At 36.9% G+C, this 17,117-nt stretch overlaps 1 protein-coding gene across 2 annotated transcripts in view; it reads right to left on the bottom strand.

Annotated features, from left to right (window-relative positions):
* CTNNA3 (catenin alpha 3) overlaps positions 1–17,117 on the bottom strand; it is a 1,573,809-nt gene that overhangs the window by 1,465,773 nt on the left and 90,919 nt on the right. For both annotated transcript variants that reach the window (XM_081824173.1, XM_081824174.1), the window contains one exon: positions 5,856–6,048. In XM_081824173.1, the coding sequence (XP_081680299.1) occupies positions 5,856–6,048 (193 nt within the window). The remainder of the gene's footprint in view (positions 1–5,855; positions 6,049–17,117) is intronic.

Here is a 17,117-nt window from a genome sequence, read left to right as displayed (position 1 = left end):
TGGTGATGGGTATTAAAGAGGGCACGTTCTGCATGGAGCACTGGGTGTTATACACAAACAATGAATCATGGAACACTACATCAAAAACTAATGATGTAATGTATGGTTATTAACATAACATAATAATAAAAAATTTTTAAAAATTGGAGTTCTGAGTCTGCCTAAGAGGAAATCCAAAATATCTCATACTTTCAATTCAGACTTTTGCGGTGCTACACCCAAGAATAACAGCTAGCCAAAAATAGACCAACTTTTAAAAATTAATTCTACAGCAGTGCCTAGGTGGCTCAGTCTTCTAGCGTCTGCCTTCGGCTCAGGTCATGATCCCAGGGTCCTGGGATCGAGCCCCACATCGGGCTCCCTGCTCAGTGGGAAGCCTGTTTCTCCCTCTCCCACTCCCCCTGCTTGTGCTCCCTCTCTCGCTGTGTCCCTCTCTGTGAAATAAATAAATAAAATCTTAAAAAAAAATTAATTCTACAATTTGTCATGCAAAATGCTCAGCATCCAATCAAAAATTATCCAAGATACCAGGAAACAAAGTCAGGTATTGGAAAAGCAAAAGAAATAACAGATAATAGAAACAAACATATAAGCCATATATTTATACAGAAATTAGCTGTAATTGAGATGTTCACGAGAAATAATGGCAAGATGAAAATTTCAGCAGGGAATTGGAATTTGGAAAGAAATTAGAGAAATGAAAACTATTTCTATTTCCATAGAAATGGAAACTATTTTTAAAAAAACAGATGGAAATTCAAGAACTAAAAATGTACAGTAACTAATGTAAAAAGTTCACTGGACAGACTTAAAAACAGACGGGAAAAAGCAGAGCAAAAGTGTCGTAAATCTAAAGACAGATATAAAGGGGTGCCTCGGTGGCACAGGTGGTTGAGCGCACAACTCTAGGTTTTGCTCAGGTAGTATCTCACGGTCATGAGATTGAGCCCCACGTCAGGCTCCGTGCTCAGCAGAGTCCGCTTGAGATTCTCTCCCTCTCCCTTCCTCCCTCTCTAAAAAATAAATCTTTGTGGGACGCCTGGATGGCTCAGTTGGTTAAGCATCTGCCTTCAGCTCAGTTATGATCCCAGAGTCCTGGGATCGAATCCCACATCCGGCTCCTTGCTCAGTGGGAGGAGCTTCTCCCTCTGCCTGCAGCTCCCCCTGTTGTGCTCTCTCTCTGGCAAATAAATAAATAAAAGCATTAAAAGTAAATAAATCTTTTTAAAATAAATAAATAAATAAAAGATAGACATAAAATTAAAACCTATTAAAGTACCATTTTACAATACCACAAAAATGAATTACATGTTTCTGAATCAGAAGACTCATTACTATTAAAATGTCAGGTCAGTACAAATTGATCTGTAGATCCAATATAATCCCAATCAAAATCCCAGCAGGCTTTTTTGTAAAAATTAAGAAGCTGATTCCAAAATTTCCATGGCAGTGCAAGGGACCTAGAATTACAAAATCAAGATAATTTTTATTTTAACACTTACTCTGAGGTACACTAATCAAGACCACGTGTTATTCGTATAAGGGTAGACATACAAATCAATGAAACAGAACAAAGTTCCCAAGTAGACACACAGATAATGGTCAACTGATTTTCAAAAACAGGTGCAAAAGAAATTCAATTGAGAAAGAGTAATTTTTTTCAAAAGCTATACTAAAACAATTAAACTTCCATATGCATCCACATAATACTGGATCAACTGAATTCCCATATGAAAAAGAAAATGAATCATGACCCCTAACTCACACTATTCATAAAAATTTATTTCCAGGTAGACTGTAATGGCAAAACAATAAAGCCCATAGATGATTACATATGAGAATATCTTCTTGACTTACAGTAGGCAAAGTTTTTTTAACAGAACAGAAAAATCTCTATCCATAAAGAAATAAAATAATTAACTGTAATTTATCAAAATTACTTCTAAATATCAAAAATGTTTAATATAATTAGAGAAGATATTTTTAATATCCACCACTGACAAAAGACTCATATCTAGAACACACAAAAAGTCATCAGAGAAATAAAAATTAAAACTACAGTGGAAAACTACTACATACACTTGAATCAAAAACACTGACTCTTGCTAACAGCAAGTTAGTAAGAATGTAGAGCAACTGGAATTCTTATACATTACTAATTAGAGTGTTAACTAGAAAATCTACTTCAGAAAACTGTTTGGTAAAATCTATTAAAGCTGAATGTATACCTTATGACCTAGTGATTTCATCCTAAGTATAACCAGCAGGAAAGTCTACATTCAGGCACCAAAAGTAATGCACAAATATGTACACAGCAGCACTGTTCCTTAAGGCCAAAACCTGTAAAAACTCAACTGTCCATCAATCTAACATGAATAAATAAATTATGATCTATTTATCAATGAATTGAATGAACTACTACATGTTGAGATCTCACAAACACAACGTTGAGCAAAAGAAGCCAGACTCAGGAGATATACTATATAGATCCTACTAATGTAAAGTTCAAAAGAGGCAAAAAACTAACCTATGTAATAACCTAGGATAATTGTTACCATTGAGGTAAAGAAGTGATGACTGTTGGAGGCACAAGGGGTGCTTCTAGGATTCTGCTAAGTTTCTCTTTCTTGATCTGAGTGGAGGTTACATTGTGCGTTTACAATGTGAAATTGTATTGTGTTGTTCACAATAATGTATGCACTTTCCTGTATTTCTTATTCTCTGTAAACAATTAAAAAACCTTAAATATAACCAACTGTGTGACTTAGAAGCAATGTCTATACATTGCAGGGGTACAGTACAGTCTGTACGAGGGTAGCATACATACCAAAGGCAAAACATGTAGTCCAAACATTATAAGCAATTCTCAGCTAATTCCCAGCTGATTGTTATGTAACTATTCTAAAACTAAATAAAATACTGGGTTTAATACTTGGCCATTGTATAGATGTAAGTATAGGAGTAAGCTGTAAGATCATGAGTGAAAAATAAATCATCACTATGTGGGCCACCTTTGCTGGATTTCTACGGTTCTACCCACAGATGACCTTTCCTTTCACCATTTTTCCTTAATACTGTTCATGTCCTTATCGTCCATAGGCAAATTCTTTAGGTAATCAAATGCCCACATTATTTATCACTTCAGGTCTCTAACTAAAGCCACTAAAGTCAGTAAAATAGAATAAAACAGAATCCTGTTGTAATGCTACATAAATTACAGTCTCTCGTAGAAGAAGAAATTTTCTAAATTAGTCTCAAATTCTTCTTGAAAATAAGTCAATAAATACACAAATAAAAATATCTTCTACCTCTAATATTTTTTCACTTTCCCAAATACTTTAAACTTATTATTTGCTCTTCATTCGTCCTTTATAGTATGCCACTGGACAAAGCCCTTAAAAAAAGGGCAGGAAACTAAAATATGTTTCTAGTATCAAAGAGTTGCTTGAATCAGAATTCATTCTCCTGATACTTCAGCTCCACCACTGAGCTAAAATTCCTTCCAAGTTTTTCAGAACAGTGCTCTCACTGTTACTATCTCTGCTGTCCATAGGATAAGCATTGGCCATTCCCCAAATTCCAGAACCATTTGCCATTTCACTGCCTTCCTCCCACACTCAAGTGGCAAGAGTTCAATTTGGCAGTTTGTCAAAAAGAATCAGAGTATAAAGCACTTGGTGATTTTTAACCAAATGTTGTTGTGTATACAGCATACGCCATATATATCACATAATATGATTTCACACATTATAATAGAACACAGTGAAGGATATACTACATAATCCTAGAATCCAAATGTACTTCTCTTTGAGACCTTCTCTTTAAAATAATTTTCTTTTATTGAGCCAAAAGCCATTAACTTACTTTTTTTTAAAGACATACTATTTCATGACAACTTATGCTATTACTGTTCCCTAAGAATGACCAATGTCTTACATATTTTATTATTAGGTGTTTTATAAAAACTATGTTGTCAAATAGATCACATTATGTGACAAAAACAATACCAGAATAGTGTTCATATTCCTCACCAAAAGACTCAGCGAAGAAAGCATAAGAGATAATATGTTATAAATGCAAAGATAAAATCATTATAAAATTTTATAATATACAGTGACAAAATGATGCTCCAGTTTTTAAATTTATTTAACATTTACCAGGTGGTTATTATGTGTCAGGTATTGCTCTTCAAATAAGACCTGGTATTTGCCACCTCCAAGGAATTAAGAGTCTAGACTTACTGAACAAGTAAATTAATGTTTGGTGTATGAAGTAGTAAATCCTATGAAAGAGAGATGCTCAGGGTCTGTGGGGACACAGAAGAGGGACATCTAAATCAGCACTATGAGGTCAGTACACACTTCCTGGAAAAGACCTAGGTTAAGCTTTGCTGCAGTGAATAACTGGCTGAATGAGAGGGGTAATCCAGGTGAAGGGAGTAGCTGGTAACAGAAGTGCAGAGGCATAAGACAACATGGACCATTCAAGATACTTCAAGTTCTTGTTTGGAGGAAAGTTTGAGAGGGGGACAGAATTGGGAAATGAGAAGGGAGAGAATGGCAGAAGTCCAATTATGAAATGCTGAGGGAGCTAGGTTTAGAAGTCTGAACTTGATCCAGAAAGACTGTCCCTCTAATCCTTCAAAAACTACTAAAAAGGATTTTAAGCAGCGAAGTAAAATGAGTATATTTTCATCTTTAAAAGGTATATTTGGCTCTGGTATAAGGTAAGGCTAATGCAGTAATCCTGAATTCAGGAGGCAACATTAGTAATGGAGAACAGGGAAAGATCTGAGAGACAAAAGGAGACAGAATTTGTTAAACTTAGAGACTAACTGGAAGAGAGGGTGAAATGAGAATGAAGTCTAAACTGACTTGGTGACACCAGAACAGAGAGGACAGGACAAAGAGTGAGTCTAAGGTGGTAGGGAGCAAGGAGGAGTGATGAATTCATGTGAAATTATCTTGGGCATTATGTTTTCTTTATATTTTCTGAAGAGTCTCTATAAAATATAAATCATATATAAAATATATAACATCTAAAAAATAACTCCTCTATATTTGACCTAAAGTTTATTGTAGCTAATACATTCATTTTAATTATTTAATTAGCAAACATTTCCTGATTTTCATGAAGTTATGTTGGGAAGAGAAATATCTGAATACCCCAAGTCTCTTTCACAAAGCCAAAGAGGAATATTTAAGTTTTCTTAACCTCTCAAAATAGTTCCTTGCAGCAAGCTGATACATAAATAGGACAGTTCTTTTAAAAACAGACTGCAAATGAGACTTACATTCATTAGAAAACTGTTGAATTATCATAAGTAAATACAAAAATGTATACTTTCATTTTATAATATTAACATAGCAACAACATGGGTTATACATAGTTTATGCGAAGCGTTTCTTTTTAAGTTTAGGAAATCTAAACCTCTAGAAAATCGAAAAATAAATGTATTCCTGAGTGGTCAGGTCTGTAATTTATTATCTCCAACTATTAACAAGGAACTTGATTATTTATGTATGGGAAAATACACCTTTAGCTTCATTAGTCATTTCTCATTATATCTATGACAAAACAGGATATACTTCTCTTTGCTTATTATGGATAAACTATGGCATGTGAGGGGAAGAAGGGGCCTGCAGGGACTGAACAACCGAAGGAAAGAACCAGGAATAGTACTCTGAGCCTTAGAGCTGTCTAATGAGCCACTCTGCCTCCCACAGCTAGCTCCTCAGAGCTCTACAAAAGACTAATAAACTCAAGTCAACAAAAACAAAACCCTCCAAATCTAATTCCATAACTAACACCCTAAGAACATACAGTTTGCTCCTGACCAGAATTAGAGTACTCACTTTCTTTGCGAACTTCCTCAAGTGCAGTAGTAAGCTCTTCCTTTAAAACTGTGGCTTCCTGGGCAATCTTCTCTCCCTTGTCTAATAAATTCCAAGTTGCTTCCTCCACAGAAGCTAGGAGGACTCTGGCTCTTTTTGAACGTCCTTTTTTCCTGTTGGAAGGATTCTGGGGACAATTTACAAGTGTAGTAACCTAAAATTGGAAAAATACAAGCCACTCATTAGACATATGAGAACATAGTCCTGGGACATCACAGCCCAGAACAAAAGGAAGTATTTCATAGTAACATGATTTATTCCCAGTACTACTGGTACGCCCACATAAGTCAAGTCAAGGCACTAAGAGTAATAGTATCAGCCACTATGGAATTTCCAACTAAAGATAAAAAGGAAAGAAGGAAGGAGGTAAGAAGGAAGAAAAGGAGGACAGGAAGAAAGAAGAGCCACAGAGGCTGAAACTTACCAAGTTTTATTATTGAAACAAGGCAGTATATATATATTATATGTATTTTAACGTATGTATAAATATCTATACATACTAATTATTTATATCACTTTGTAGCCAGCAGTCTATATTAAGAGGGAGGCAAAATCAGCATAATTAGGTCAGTAAGTATTATTCTATTTAGGCTGAGTATAGAGATTATTAATGTGGAGGGGGTACAGAACCATACTAAAACATAAAACACTGGTTACCTCAGAGGGACAAAACCCAAATTATTACTATGACCTACCTATTGGTCCTTTGTAACCTCTCTTACCTGTCTCCTACACCCTCCCCTAACTCCTCAGGCCTCTGAAACAGGTCTTGTTCAAAGTCTCCTATCAAGAGGACTTTCTTGACTACCCCATCCCCACCTTCTCTCACTATGTCCCCTCACCCCACTTTATATTTGCTCAAAACACTTACAGAACCTGATTTTTTTGTTTATACATTTATTTCATGCCCCCAATACTAAAATATAAACTCCATGAAAGCAGAAAATGTGGTTTTCTCTCCAGCACCCAGAACAACACACAAAGTAGGTGTCCAATAAATATTTATTATATAAATGGCTTAACGAATGGGGTAGTTGAAAGGGACTTTTTTTTTTTTTAAGATTTTTATTTATTTATTTAACAGAGAGAGAGAGCACAAGTAGGCAGAGCGGCAGACAGAGGGAGAGGGAGAAGCAGGTTCTCCGCCGAGCAGGGAGCCCAATGCGGGGCTCGATCCCAGGACCCTGGGATCATGACCTGAGCCGGAGGCAGCCGCTTAATGACTGAGCCACCCAGGCGCCCCTGAAAGGGACTTTTTAATCTCTATATTTTGAATTGCCTGAATATGTTAATAATGAGCATTATTCCTTTTGTAAATTTGTTTAATATAAGAATAAACTAATGAGGGACACCTGGGTAGCTCAGTCGGTTAAGCGTCTGCCTTCGGCTCAGGTCATGATCCCGAGTTCCTGGGACTGAGTCCCACATTGGGCTCCCTGCTTGGGGAGCCTGCTTGTCCCTCTCCGTCTTCCTCTGCCTGCCGCTCCCCCTGCTTGTGCGCACTCTCTCTCTGACAAATAAATAAATAAAATCTTTTTTTAAAAAAGAATAAACTAATGATAAACTAAAAACCTATTTAGAGATCAAAATTAAGCATCTGGGGCGCCTGGGTGGCTCAGTCAGTTGAGCGTCCATTCTTGATTTCGGCTCAGGTCATAATCTCAGGGTCATGAAGTTGAGCCCCATGTCGGGGTCCATGCTCAGCACGGAATCTGCTTGTCCATCTCCCTCTGCTCCTTCCCCCACTCACGCTCTCTCTCTCTCTCAAATAAACAAATAAATAAAACCTTTTAAAAAAAAAAGAAATTAAGCATCTGTATTTGGAAACTAAATCTCATACAAAATTACATTGTAAAAAATTTCCATTTCTTAATTAAACCTTGAATCCAAATAATAAATATGGTTAACATTTTTATAAGCAAAGGTGGAAGATCCCCACTGTAGAGGAAGAAAAAAAAACTTGTATCCAGGGTTTAAAATGACAGACCTGAAACTCCTGTGGAAAGCTAGAATCCTACATATCCTCAGATAGCCAAGGCTTATAACAAACATGCACCACATCCTTGACAATGTACTATACATAACCCTTCCTGCTCTGTAGCCCCTAGAGGTTTGCTTGTTTATTGCTTATAAAGCACAACATATTTGTTTATTTGTATATCTGGACCCAGTTTTTTAACTAGGAACTGAGAAAGAACTTACAGGCTATGGGGGAAATATGTAGATAAAAATAATTTTTGTCTGCCCTTTCAAATTCTCCTCCTCCATCCAAGAGACCCTTTGCTTTATTCCAATTTTCTTTATTCTCACGTTCACAACCCAGAGTGCAGTACCTTGTAGCAAGTCTTTGTTTCCTCTCTCGGAAAAGAACAATCATATTATCCTATAACTGTATGAAGGTTAAATATGTAAAATGTCTTGTAAAATGCAAAACAGGACACAAATATTGGTTGACATTTAATGTGCATTTTCTAGTCCATTCCCCACATGGATACAGAAAATCTGTTATGGGATCCTTGTCAGAGGTGTTCTCTTGGGGCTACCCTCCTGTTGTTCTTGGGGCCCCCTGTGCTAAATTGATGAAGTCAGTTAACAGAGCACTTTCTATATGTTTTGCAAACAGTCAAATAGAGCCATGTGTCTTTATTATTATGTATTAAATAAAGATGATAATATGCCTGCCTTATTACATGGGTTTTCACATACTCCAAAAGGCAAATATCTCACTATTGTCCGTCTAATTTATATATTCAGAGTTAAAAGATATTTGTTCAGATTAAGACAAATTATAGCACCTAGTTTAAAATCTTTGTTTAAAATGAAGAATAAGTATCATTGTCTAAATGTTCCTTCAGAATGTATTTTAAGTGCCACAATTCATGATGCTTCCCACTGAACATTCCTCTATTATTGTTCAGATCTCCATGCGCCAAATGTTTCCCACAGAATAGCCTGAGCTTTGAAATTAAAATGAGCATTCCAGAAATGCTTTGTTCCTTATAACAAATGCCAAAGAAGAAATGTGAAAAGAACACTGTATAAGAACACTGTGCCTCCATCAAAATAAGTGCAATTGCAACCTGTAAGTTATTCACATTTATAAATCATTTATACCTATGTCTTCTTCTGAAATACCCCAATATAGTTATTTGATATTGATTAAAGTCAAGTGACACTTTCAATGATTCACTTTATTTCAGAAAGTAAAGATGGCTTGGTAATCCTGTGGGGAAGAAAAGGAAACTAAACTTTTTTTTTTTTTTTAACCCCAACTTACCTATAGGATCTAACCAACTCCCCTCAGTGACTGTGACTCAAGATAACAGATGACTCTCACCAAAGGTTGGGAGTGCATTTGTTATCTGAAAAAGTCTCCCATCTCTTGAAGGAATATCAGCAATCAGTAAAAAATAGCTTTCAGTTATTCTGTAAAATAATTCCTGTTCCCTCATTTTTTTTTCAGTACAAAATCAGTTCTATTTTTATAAGCAACACAAAAACTTTAGTTGGAATTTATAGCAAAGATGATTCTAATGTAAGTCCTAGTCTATGTCTTGCTAACCTTTCTTTTTGTCACTCATGCACAACCCTCCCCTTTTTCTCTTTCTCAGTCCCTCTCATTTAGAAAATTTATGGCTCCTCCAGGCTCTTAAAGAGCCTGGCTTCACTCACTTTTCTTTAGTCTGTAAATCTGAGCTAGGCTACAGACACACCTTCACACGTACATACAGGAATGAGCTCCCTATTGAAATGGTCCTACATTAGATACTTCAAATAATATGAAAAGAAGAAATCACCTGCTTTATTAATTCTTCACATTTAAATTCCATAAAACCAGGTATATTTTTAATGTTGTGTAATATTTATATACTAAAATTTATAGTACAAAAAAAAAACTTTTCTAATCTTTCCTAATTCAGGTGCTCCTGATGCTACAAAGATACTAATAATTAAATTGATATGCTTAGTGAACCAAGCCATCAACTGTCATTATATAGAGCAACACTAGTGCACAATAGGAGCATTGCAGAATATGGCACGAGGTTTAATTTACTTTGATTTGTTGCATTAATACAACAATGGCTTTAGTACTTCAAATACTAGCTTTGTAGAAAGTCTTCTCTAAATGCCAAGTTGGGTTATTACATTTATATTCTATAATCATGTTCTTTCCCAATCTATTTTTTTAATTCTACTATCATTGTAGTATAAAAAGGCCATGTTAATGCCATCTCTTCTCTTGTTTATTAGCTAAAACACTGAATTTTAACCTTCTCCAATAGCTCACAGGAAACTTCAGGGTTACTTTTGCTTCCTTGAGTTAATTTTTAACGTGTGAAATAAAATGTAAGACATTTAAGTCATATTAACTAGCTAAAACTTCAGATTTCTGAAAGAAAGTAAAGGTAGAAAAATAAAACTGTCTATAGACAGCTGTCTACAGTAAAACCAGCGATCTTTTAAAGTAAAAGATATCCATCTACTCTTGGGAAGGGGAGGTCCCCTCTTCAAGTTATTGATAATTTCAACTGTTATTTACTTCCTACCAAAAACAACCTTCGTTGTGTTAACAAAAGTACTGTGGAAGACTGAAGTATTGAATCCAGCAAATGTATACCACTCAATTGACATTTAACACTCGCCTTAAACCAACTACAATCTTCTTTTAGATCATCTTAGGCCAATAAACACTTATTGAGCACATGTTATATTCAAAACAATACCCTGGACATTTAGAAAATAAAGATGAGTAAGCTCCAGTATGGTGATGAGAGATACACAACTAACTGCAATATAAAAAGCAGACTGGCTGGGTGATGGACATTGGGACGTGTATGCACTATGGTGAGCGCTGTGAATTGTGTAAGACTGATGAATCACAGACCTGTACCCCTGAAACAAATAATACATTATATGTTAAATAAAAATTTTAAAAAAATAAAAAGCAGAATGATAACTGCTTAGACTTATAAATACAAAGAAAGTGCTATAGAGATGGCAAACATTCACAAGCATTAAGTAGGGCTTCCAAGAAGAGCCTTTAAGAACAGTTTTCTACTAGAACAGATAGCAGGGAAAGAGAGCCAAGTGAAGAGAACCATGTGCAAAGGGGCGGAGATTGACATTATTTTTGTCTGAGTAGCAGATAATCAAGTTTGGCAGACTGTGGGGTAAAAACAGTCCTCCTCCATTTGTATATCTTACCTCAGGGACTGACACCTCTAAACTGAGGCAGAAATTCAGAGGCCATCTGGGCTACTCTCTCTCTCTTATCCTCCTCTCTGGGTACTTTAAAATGTCTCTTTAGGGGCACCTGGGTGGCTCAGACGGTTAGGCATCTGCCTTTGGCTCAGGTCATGGTCTTGGGGTCCTGGGATCGAGCCCCACATCGGGCTCCCTGCTCAGCGGGGAGCTTGCTTCTCCCTCTCCCTCTGCCTCTGTCTGACACTCCCCCCTGCTTGTACTCTGTCAAATAAAAAATAAAAAATCTTTAAAAAAATAAAAAATAAAAATAAATAAAATGTCTCTTTAAAAGCTTTAGTTTCTGTCACCTCCTCTTCAGCCCAGGGCCACTGCTTCTCATAGCTGCTCTCTGGATAACTGCCCTAGCCTACACTCCTTCCATGCTATCCTCATGACACAGAAGCAGAGCCTCAATTTCAGTCCTATCCTTCACTCTGTCATTACAAAAAGTATATGCATCGATTCTGGCCTTCGTCACTGTCTCCACACCCATCCCACATTTCCATAGAGCCATCTTTCTACAGTGCAAATCTGAAATACTTGCACCAGCTTAAAACCCTCCAATGGCCCCCAGCTGCCCATAAGATAAAGTCTAAAGCATGGCCTGGATAAAGGCTAAAGCATGGTTTATAAGGCAATTTATGATCTTACTTCTGACTAAATTTCACTCCCATCTTCCATTTGTGGAGTTTGCCCACAAACTACTTATTAGGCCCAGAACAAGAAATGTTTGGCATCCTCAGCCTGGAACATTCCCCCAACCCACCCCACCACTCACAGCCCCTTATTTGTACCTCTCACACCACTCATTATAACATTTTGTAATGTTATACATACCACCTCCCCAGCTTTACCATGAACTTGATAAGAGCAGAGACCATGACTGACTCATTCCAAAACCCCAGAGCTAGCATACTGTCAATAATAAATAAGTAGTGGTTTAGTTAATGAAAAGATGAATGAAACTCTAGATTTTAGAGACCTTAAGCCAAGAGCCATTATGTTGAATGATTTGCTCAGTTACAAAGAGAGTTGATAGCTAAGCCAAAATTAAAATTTAATTTCAGTGATAGCACATGGTAGTTTCCAGAAAAAGGAATTACTTAATGCAGGATATTTTGTCATTTCCCATGTCTACTATCATAGAAAAGCAAGTCTCCATTCCTATACTTTATTTGAAGTCTGATCAGTTCAAAGTGATCTAGAATCAAGTATATACTTATATTGTCTTTTCTTTTCTGGCCAAAAAGAAGAAAAAAGACAGTTTACATAGTTCATTTTCAAACTATAAGTAAAAAGAACAGGCACGTGACTTTTATTACTGACTTTCACTTTTTTTATGACTTTTTTTTAAAGATTTATTCATTTATTTGAGAGAGAGAGTGCACACACACAACCACGGAGGGAGAGGGAGAGAAAGTCTTAAGCAGACTCCGGGGGCTCCATCTCACGATCCTGGGAACATGACCCTGAGATCACGACCTGAGCCAAAACCAAGAGTTGGTCCCTCAACCGACCGTGCCACCCAGGCACCCCACTGATTTTCACTTTTTAATCCTTTTATTAGTTCGCCAGGTCTGTCATACAAAGTACTATAGAGTGGGTGGCTTACACAACAAAACTTATTTTCTCATAGTTCTGGAGGCTGAAAGTCCAAGATCAAGGTGTCAACAGGGTCAGTTTCTTCTAAGGCCTCTCTCATTGGCCTGCACTCTTTTCATTACCTTCTCACTATGCCATGGTTTTCTCTGTGTGCAGGCATCCCTGGTATCTCTCTATGTCCAATCTCCTTTTGCAATGACACCAGTCATACTGGATTAGGGCCCACCTAAAGACCTCATTTTAACTTAATTAGCTCTTTAAAGGCCCTATCTCCAAATACAGTCACAACCTGAGGTACTAAGGACTAGGACTTCAATGTATGAATTTGAGAGGGATACAATTCAGCCTATAACAATCATCACCATTAGTGACACAAAAAGCATGAAGCAACCATCATCTTTTAAAATACAATTTAGGGTTTTGTTTGTTAGATTAACAATACTGATAGCCAAGCTATTACTTGGAGCTATTGAGCGATGATAACAAAAACATGTCAATCCCTCTCCAATTCTACCAGCCCTCTGGCCATGCAGATGGCATAACAAAGCAAAGAGATTTACACATCAAACACAAACAGCTGTAGCTAAATGTTCTAATCCTGGAAGTATACTTATTCCTGGAAAAAATATGAACTTAAACACAACCAGGAAGAGACCACACGCGAACACTAACATCAAATACTAGTTTCTTCCTGTTTTACTCAACTACTTGCCATCCAAAAACAAAACAAAACAAATCTGGACTCCACATTTCATTTACTCAACAAATATTGTTGGTGCACCTGCACTGAACCAGGAGGATATGTCAGTAAGCCTCATCCTACTGAGAAGAGAAAAGAGAATAAATAAATACATACATAATTGTGTAACATAATAGTGAGTATATTTGATATGTGCTATGAAGAAAGTGAAGAAGGGTAAGAGAACAGATATGTGATAAGGAAGGGCTAGTTAGATGTGGTATCAGAGAAGGCCTCCCTGATCGGGTAAAAAGGACTCCAAGGAAGTAGAAGAGTAAGACATTTGACTATCTGGAAGAACATATTCCAAATAGGAAACAGCAAGTACAAAGGCTCCAAAACAGAAGCTTGATTAACTGTGTTCCAGGAGCAGCAGGAAGGCCAGAGGACCTACAGCTGAGTGAGGTAAGAGCATCAGAGATGAGGTCAGGCTGGCACTGAGGCACCAAATTGTACAGGCCTTATAGATCACCATCAACACTCTAAATTCTATTCTTGTGATTGGGAGCTATTCAAGATTTTAGAACAGGAAAGGAACAAGATCTGACCTAAAATTTAAAAGGACCATTCTGTCTGCTCTAGAGAATAGACTGGGGATTAGACACAGACCAAGGAAGATGGATGAGAAATGGAAGAAGGAAAAACAGTTAGGAGGCTATTACAGTAGCCCAAGTGGAGACCACATTGGCTTGTTCCAGGGAGCATTGCTGGACTTGTTGAGAAGTGGCAGAATTCTGGTAATTGTGGTGAGTCAACAAGGTTTGCTAATAGATTGGATATGGGTTACGAAAGAAACAGAGGATCAAGGATGACTCCATGGTATATGGCCTGAATAGCAGTACATGCAGGTAATATTTACTTAAGGACACATGAGAAGGAAGAAGAACCAAGAGCTGAACTTTGGGCATGTTAAGATTGCCTATTAGAGTTGCTAAGTTGGAAACTAGTATACAATTCTGAAGTTGAGAAAGATAAGGGCTGGAAGTATGTTTCTTATAGCTTACATTTTCATTGTAATTATTCAAATATAAATGGTTTACTGGTATTACTAAAACTTCAAAGATGTTTGAGAACAGTATTTTTTTAAATCATAAGACTAGATGATATCTCTCAAAAACAAAATATAGCTAGAGAAGTTGCAGGACTAAGCTTTGGGCACCCCAACCTGTAGAAGTAGTACTTTTAGGAAACCCAACCATTAACCTAGTAATCATAGGATATGTGGCTTTTGCCACTTTGAATGTGACTATTATTTAGAAAAGATACTTGTTTTATACAGAGCAACAATTCAAAGACAAATTTAGGCTTTAGTAAAAAATGTACTGTTAATCATACAGTATCCTTCTCTACAAACAAATGTTTCCAAAATCATGGTGAAAAGCTATCAAGATACTGAATTAAGCAAACTAAGGAGAAATTATATTCATGTTGCTATTTATACCTAAATCAAGCATTAATCCTTCTGATGAATCCATAACCAATAGTTTATAGTGAAGTACTGATTCAAAGAAATGCTAAGCAAGGAAAAGGAAAAAGACAATTTTCCATCAATAACCACTGACTGCTTAAAGGAAACAAAATAAGTGAAAAATCCAATCAAGCCAAACCTCGCCCTAAATAAAGAATGGGTTGACTTCACATGCAGTTTAGTCATGTGACATGGTCCATCCAGTCCAGCATTCCACTTCCAGCAGGGGCTGATGGTGAGGTTTGGGTTTGACCCCTAATTCTGTGTCTCAGCTTTGTTTAATACGCATTTATAACCCTATCACCATAAAGTTGAATAAACTATGCCATATGCTTTGCCAACACAATCTTATAAAACTTTGTTGCATTTTACTCCCACTATCTGTTGCCAGATTCCTTTTGTCCCATCTACCCTAGACCATCAGATTTACTCCTTGTCTCTTCTAACACAAAACTCCTTGTTATTGAAGATATCCAGGGGAAATATACCTGCTAATCATGTATGAATAAGAGACAACAAACAATAGGAAAGACCATAAAGATTAGATTTGTAGAGCTCTATGGTCAAAATTCTAAAGTAACACAAATGTGGTTTGACTACAGCCCATAACTGATTTAAACGTTAATGCTCAGTTTAAAACTGATTATGCACAGCAAAAGAAACCATCAACAAAATGAAAAGACAACCTACCAAATGGGAGAAAATATTTGCAAATCATATATCTGATAAGGGGTTAATACCCAAAATAAATAAATAACTCATACAACTCAAGAGAAAAAAAAAATCAATTACAAAGGGCAGAGGACCTAAACAGACATTTTTCCAAAAAAGACACACAGATGACCAACAGCTATATGAAAAGGTGTTCTATATTACTAATCATCAGAGTAACACAAATCAAACCATAATGAGGTGTCACCTCACACCTGTTAGAATGGCTATTATCAAAAAGACAGGAAATAGTAAGTGTTGGTGAGGATGTGAAAAAGGGAACTCTTGGGCACTGCTGGTGGAAATATAAATGGTGCAACCACTATGGAAAACAATATGGAGGTTCCTCAAAAAATTAAAAATAGAACTACCATATAATCCAGCAATTCCACCATTGATCAGCTTTGAGTTTCAAAGTTGATTCTCTTGAGGTCCTAAGAAAAAAATAGTTGTGGAAGCCATTAACAGAAAAGAAAGACAAGTAAGATACATGTCCTTATTTCTCCTGTCTGAGGTTCACTCAGACTGGGGAGCTGTGTTAGCATGATTGAGGAAAAATACTGAAAACAGAGTTGGTTCCATTTATCTTTAGAACTCTGGGAGAAAACTGCTTTCTGAGTTTCCCTGCACAAACTCTGGGGTGGCCAAAGTATCATCTTGGCATCACAGTGTAATTATTAGTAGAAGGAAGAGCAGCTTAGCTTTCCTAAGCCACTCTTGATTCCCATGAGGCATGGATAAGCCCCATACCATCCTAGATACCATAAAGGACAATCAAAATGTGGCTGTGCTAAAGACTGGTGGGCCTGCCCTGAGCCCACCATGGTGAGAAGCAAGGTAATCCTGCAGAACAGGCTGAGAAGTAGACGGATAACGCCAAACACCTGACAGAGGATGTAGCTGGGATTTAAGGGTCTGAAGCACCATCAAGGGCCAAGCATCTTGAGAGAACCATGGATCCTAACCAAGATGAGAGAGTAGTCCAGAAATTCCATCAGCTATAGACTACAAAGGAAATACACAGAGGTGCCCACAAGATAACTATGCATGAGTCCAGCCATCCCTCAAAGATCACCAGTCCATAAGGTAACCCAGACCAGCCACTCTGCAGCAATAGGCACTAAGTCCATCTCCCACTCCCATGAGGTCACATAAGCAACACCCCCACCCACCCACCATTTCTGATCATTTTATCTAAAAAGACCGAGTATTTACCAAAAGAGACTGTGAGTAAATTTGTTAATCCTTACAAGCATCAAAAAGGAAAACTACATTAAATGTTCATCTCTGTCATAAAATATACCCTAATTTCAGAATGTTAAAAATGTGAGGTAGAATTTGCAATGACGTGGATGGAACTGGAGGGTTATGCTGAGCGAAATAAGTCAAAAAGAGAAAGACATGTATCATATGATCTCACTGATATGAGGAATTCTTAATCTCAGGAAACAAACTGAGG

This window comes from Leptonychotes weddellii, chromosome 6 (genome assembly GCF_054177405.1).
Source record: "Leptonychotes weddellii isolate Sample4059 chromosome 6, ASM5417740v2, whole genome shotgun sequence".
In the NCBI taxonomy this organism is placed as follows: domain Eukaryota; kingdom Metazoa; phylum Chordata; class Mammalia; order Carnivora; family Phocidae; genus Leptonychotes; species Leptonychotes weddellii.
This window is presented reverse-complemented; position numbering and strand designations above follow the sequence as displayed.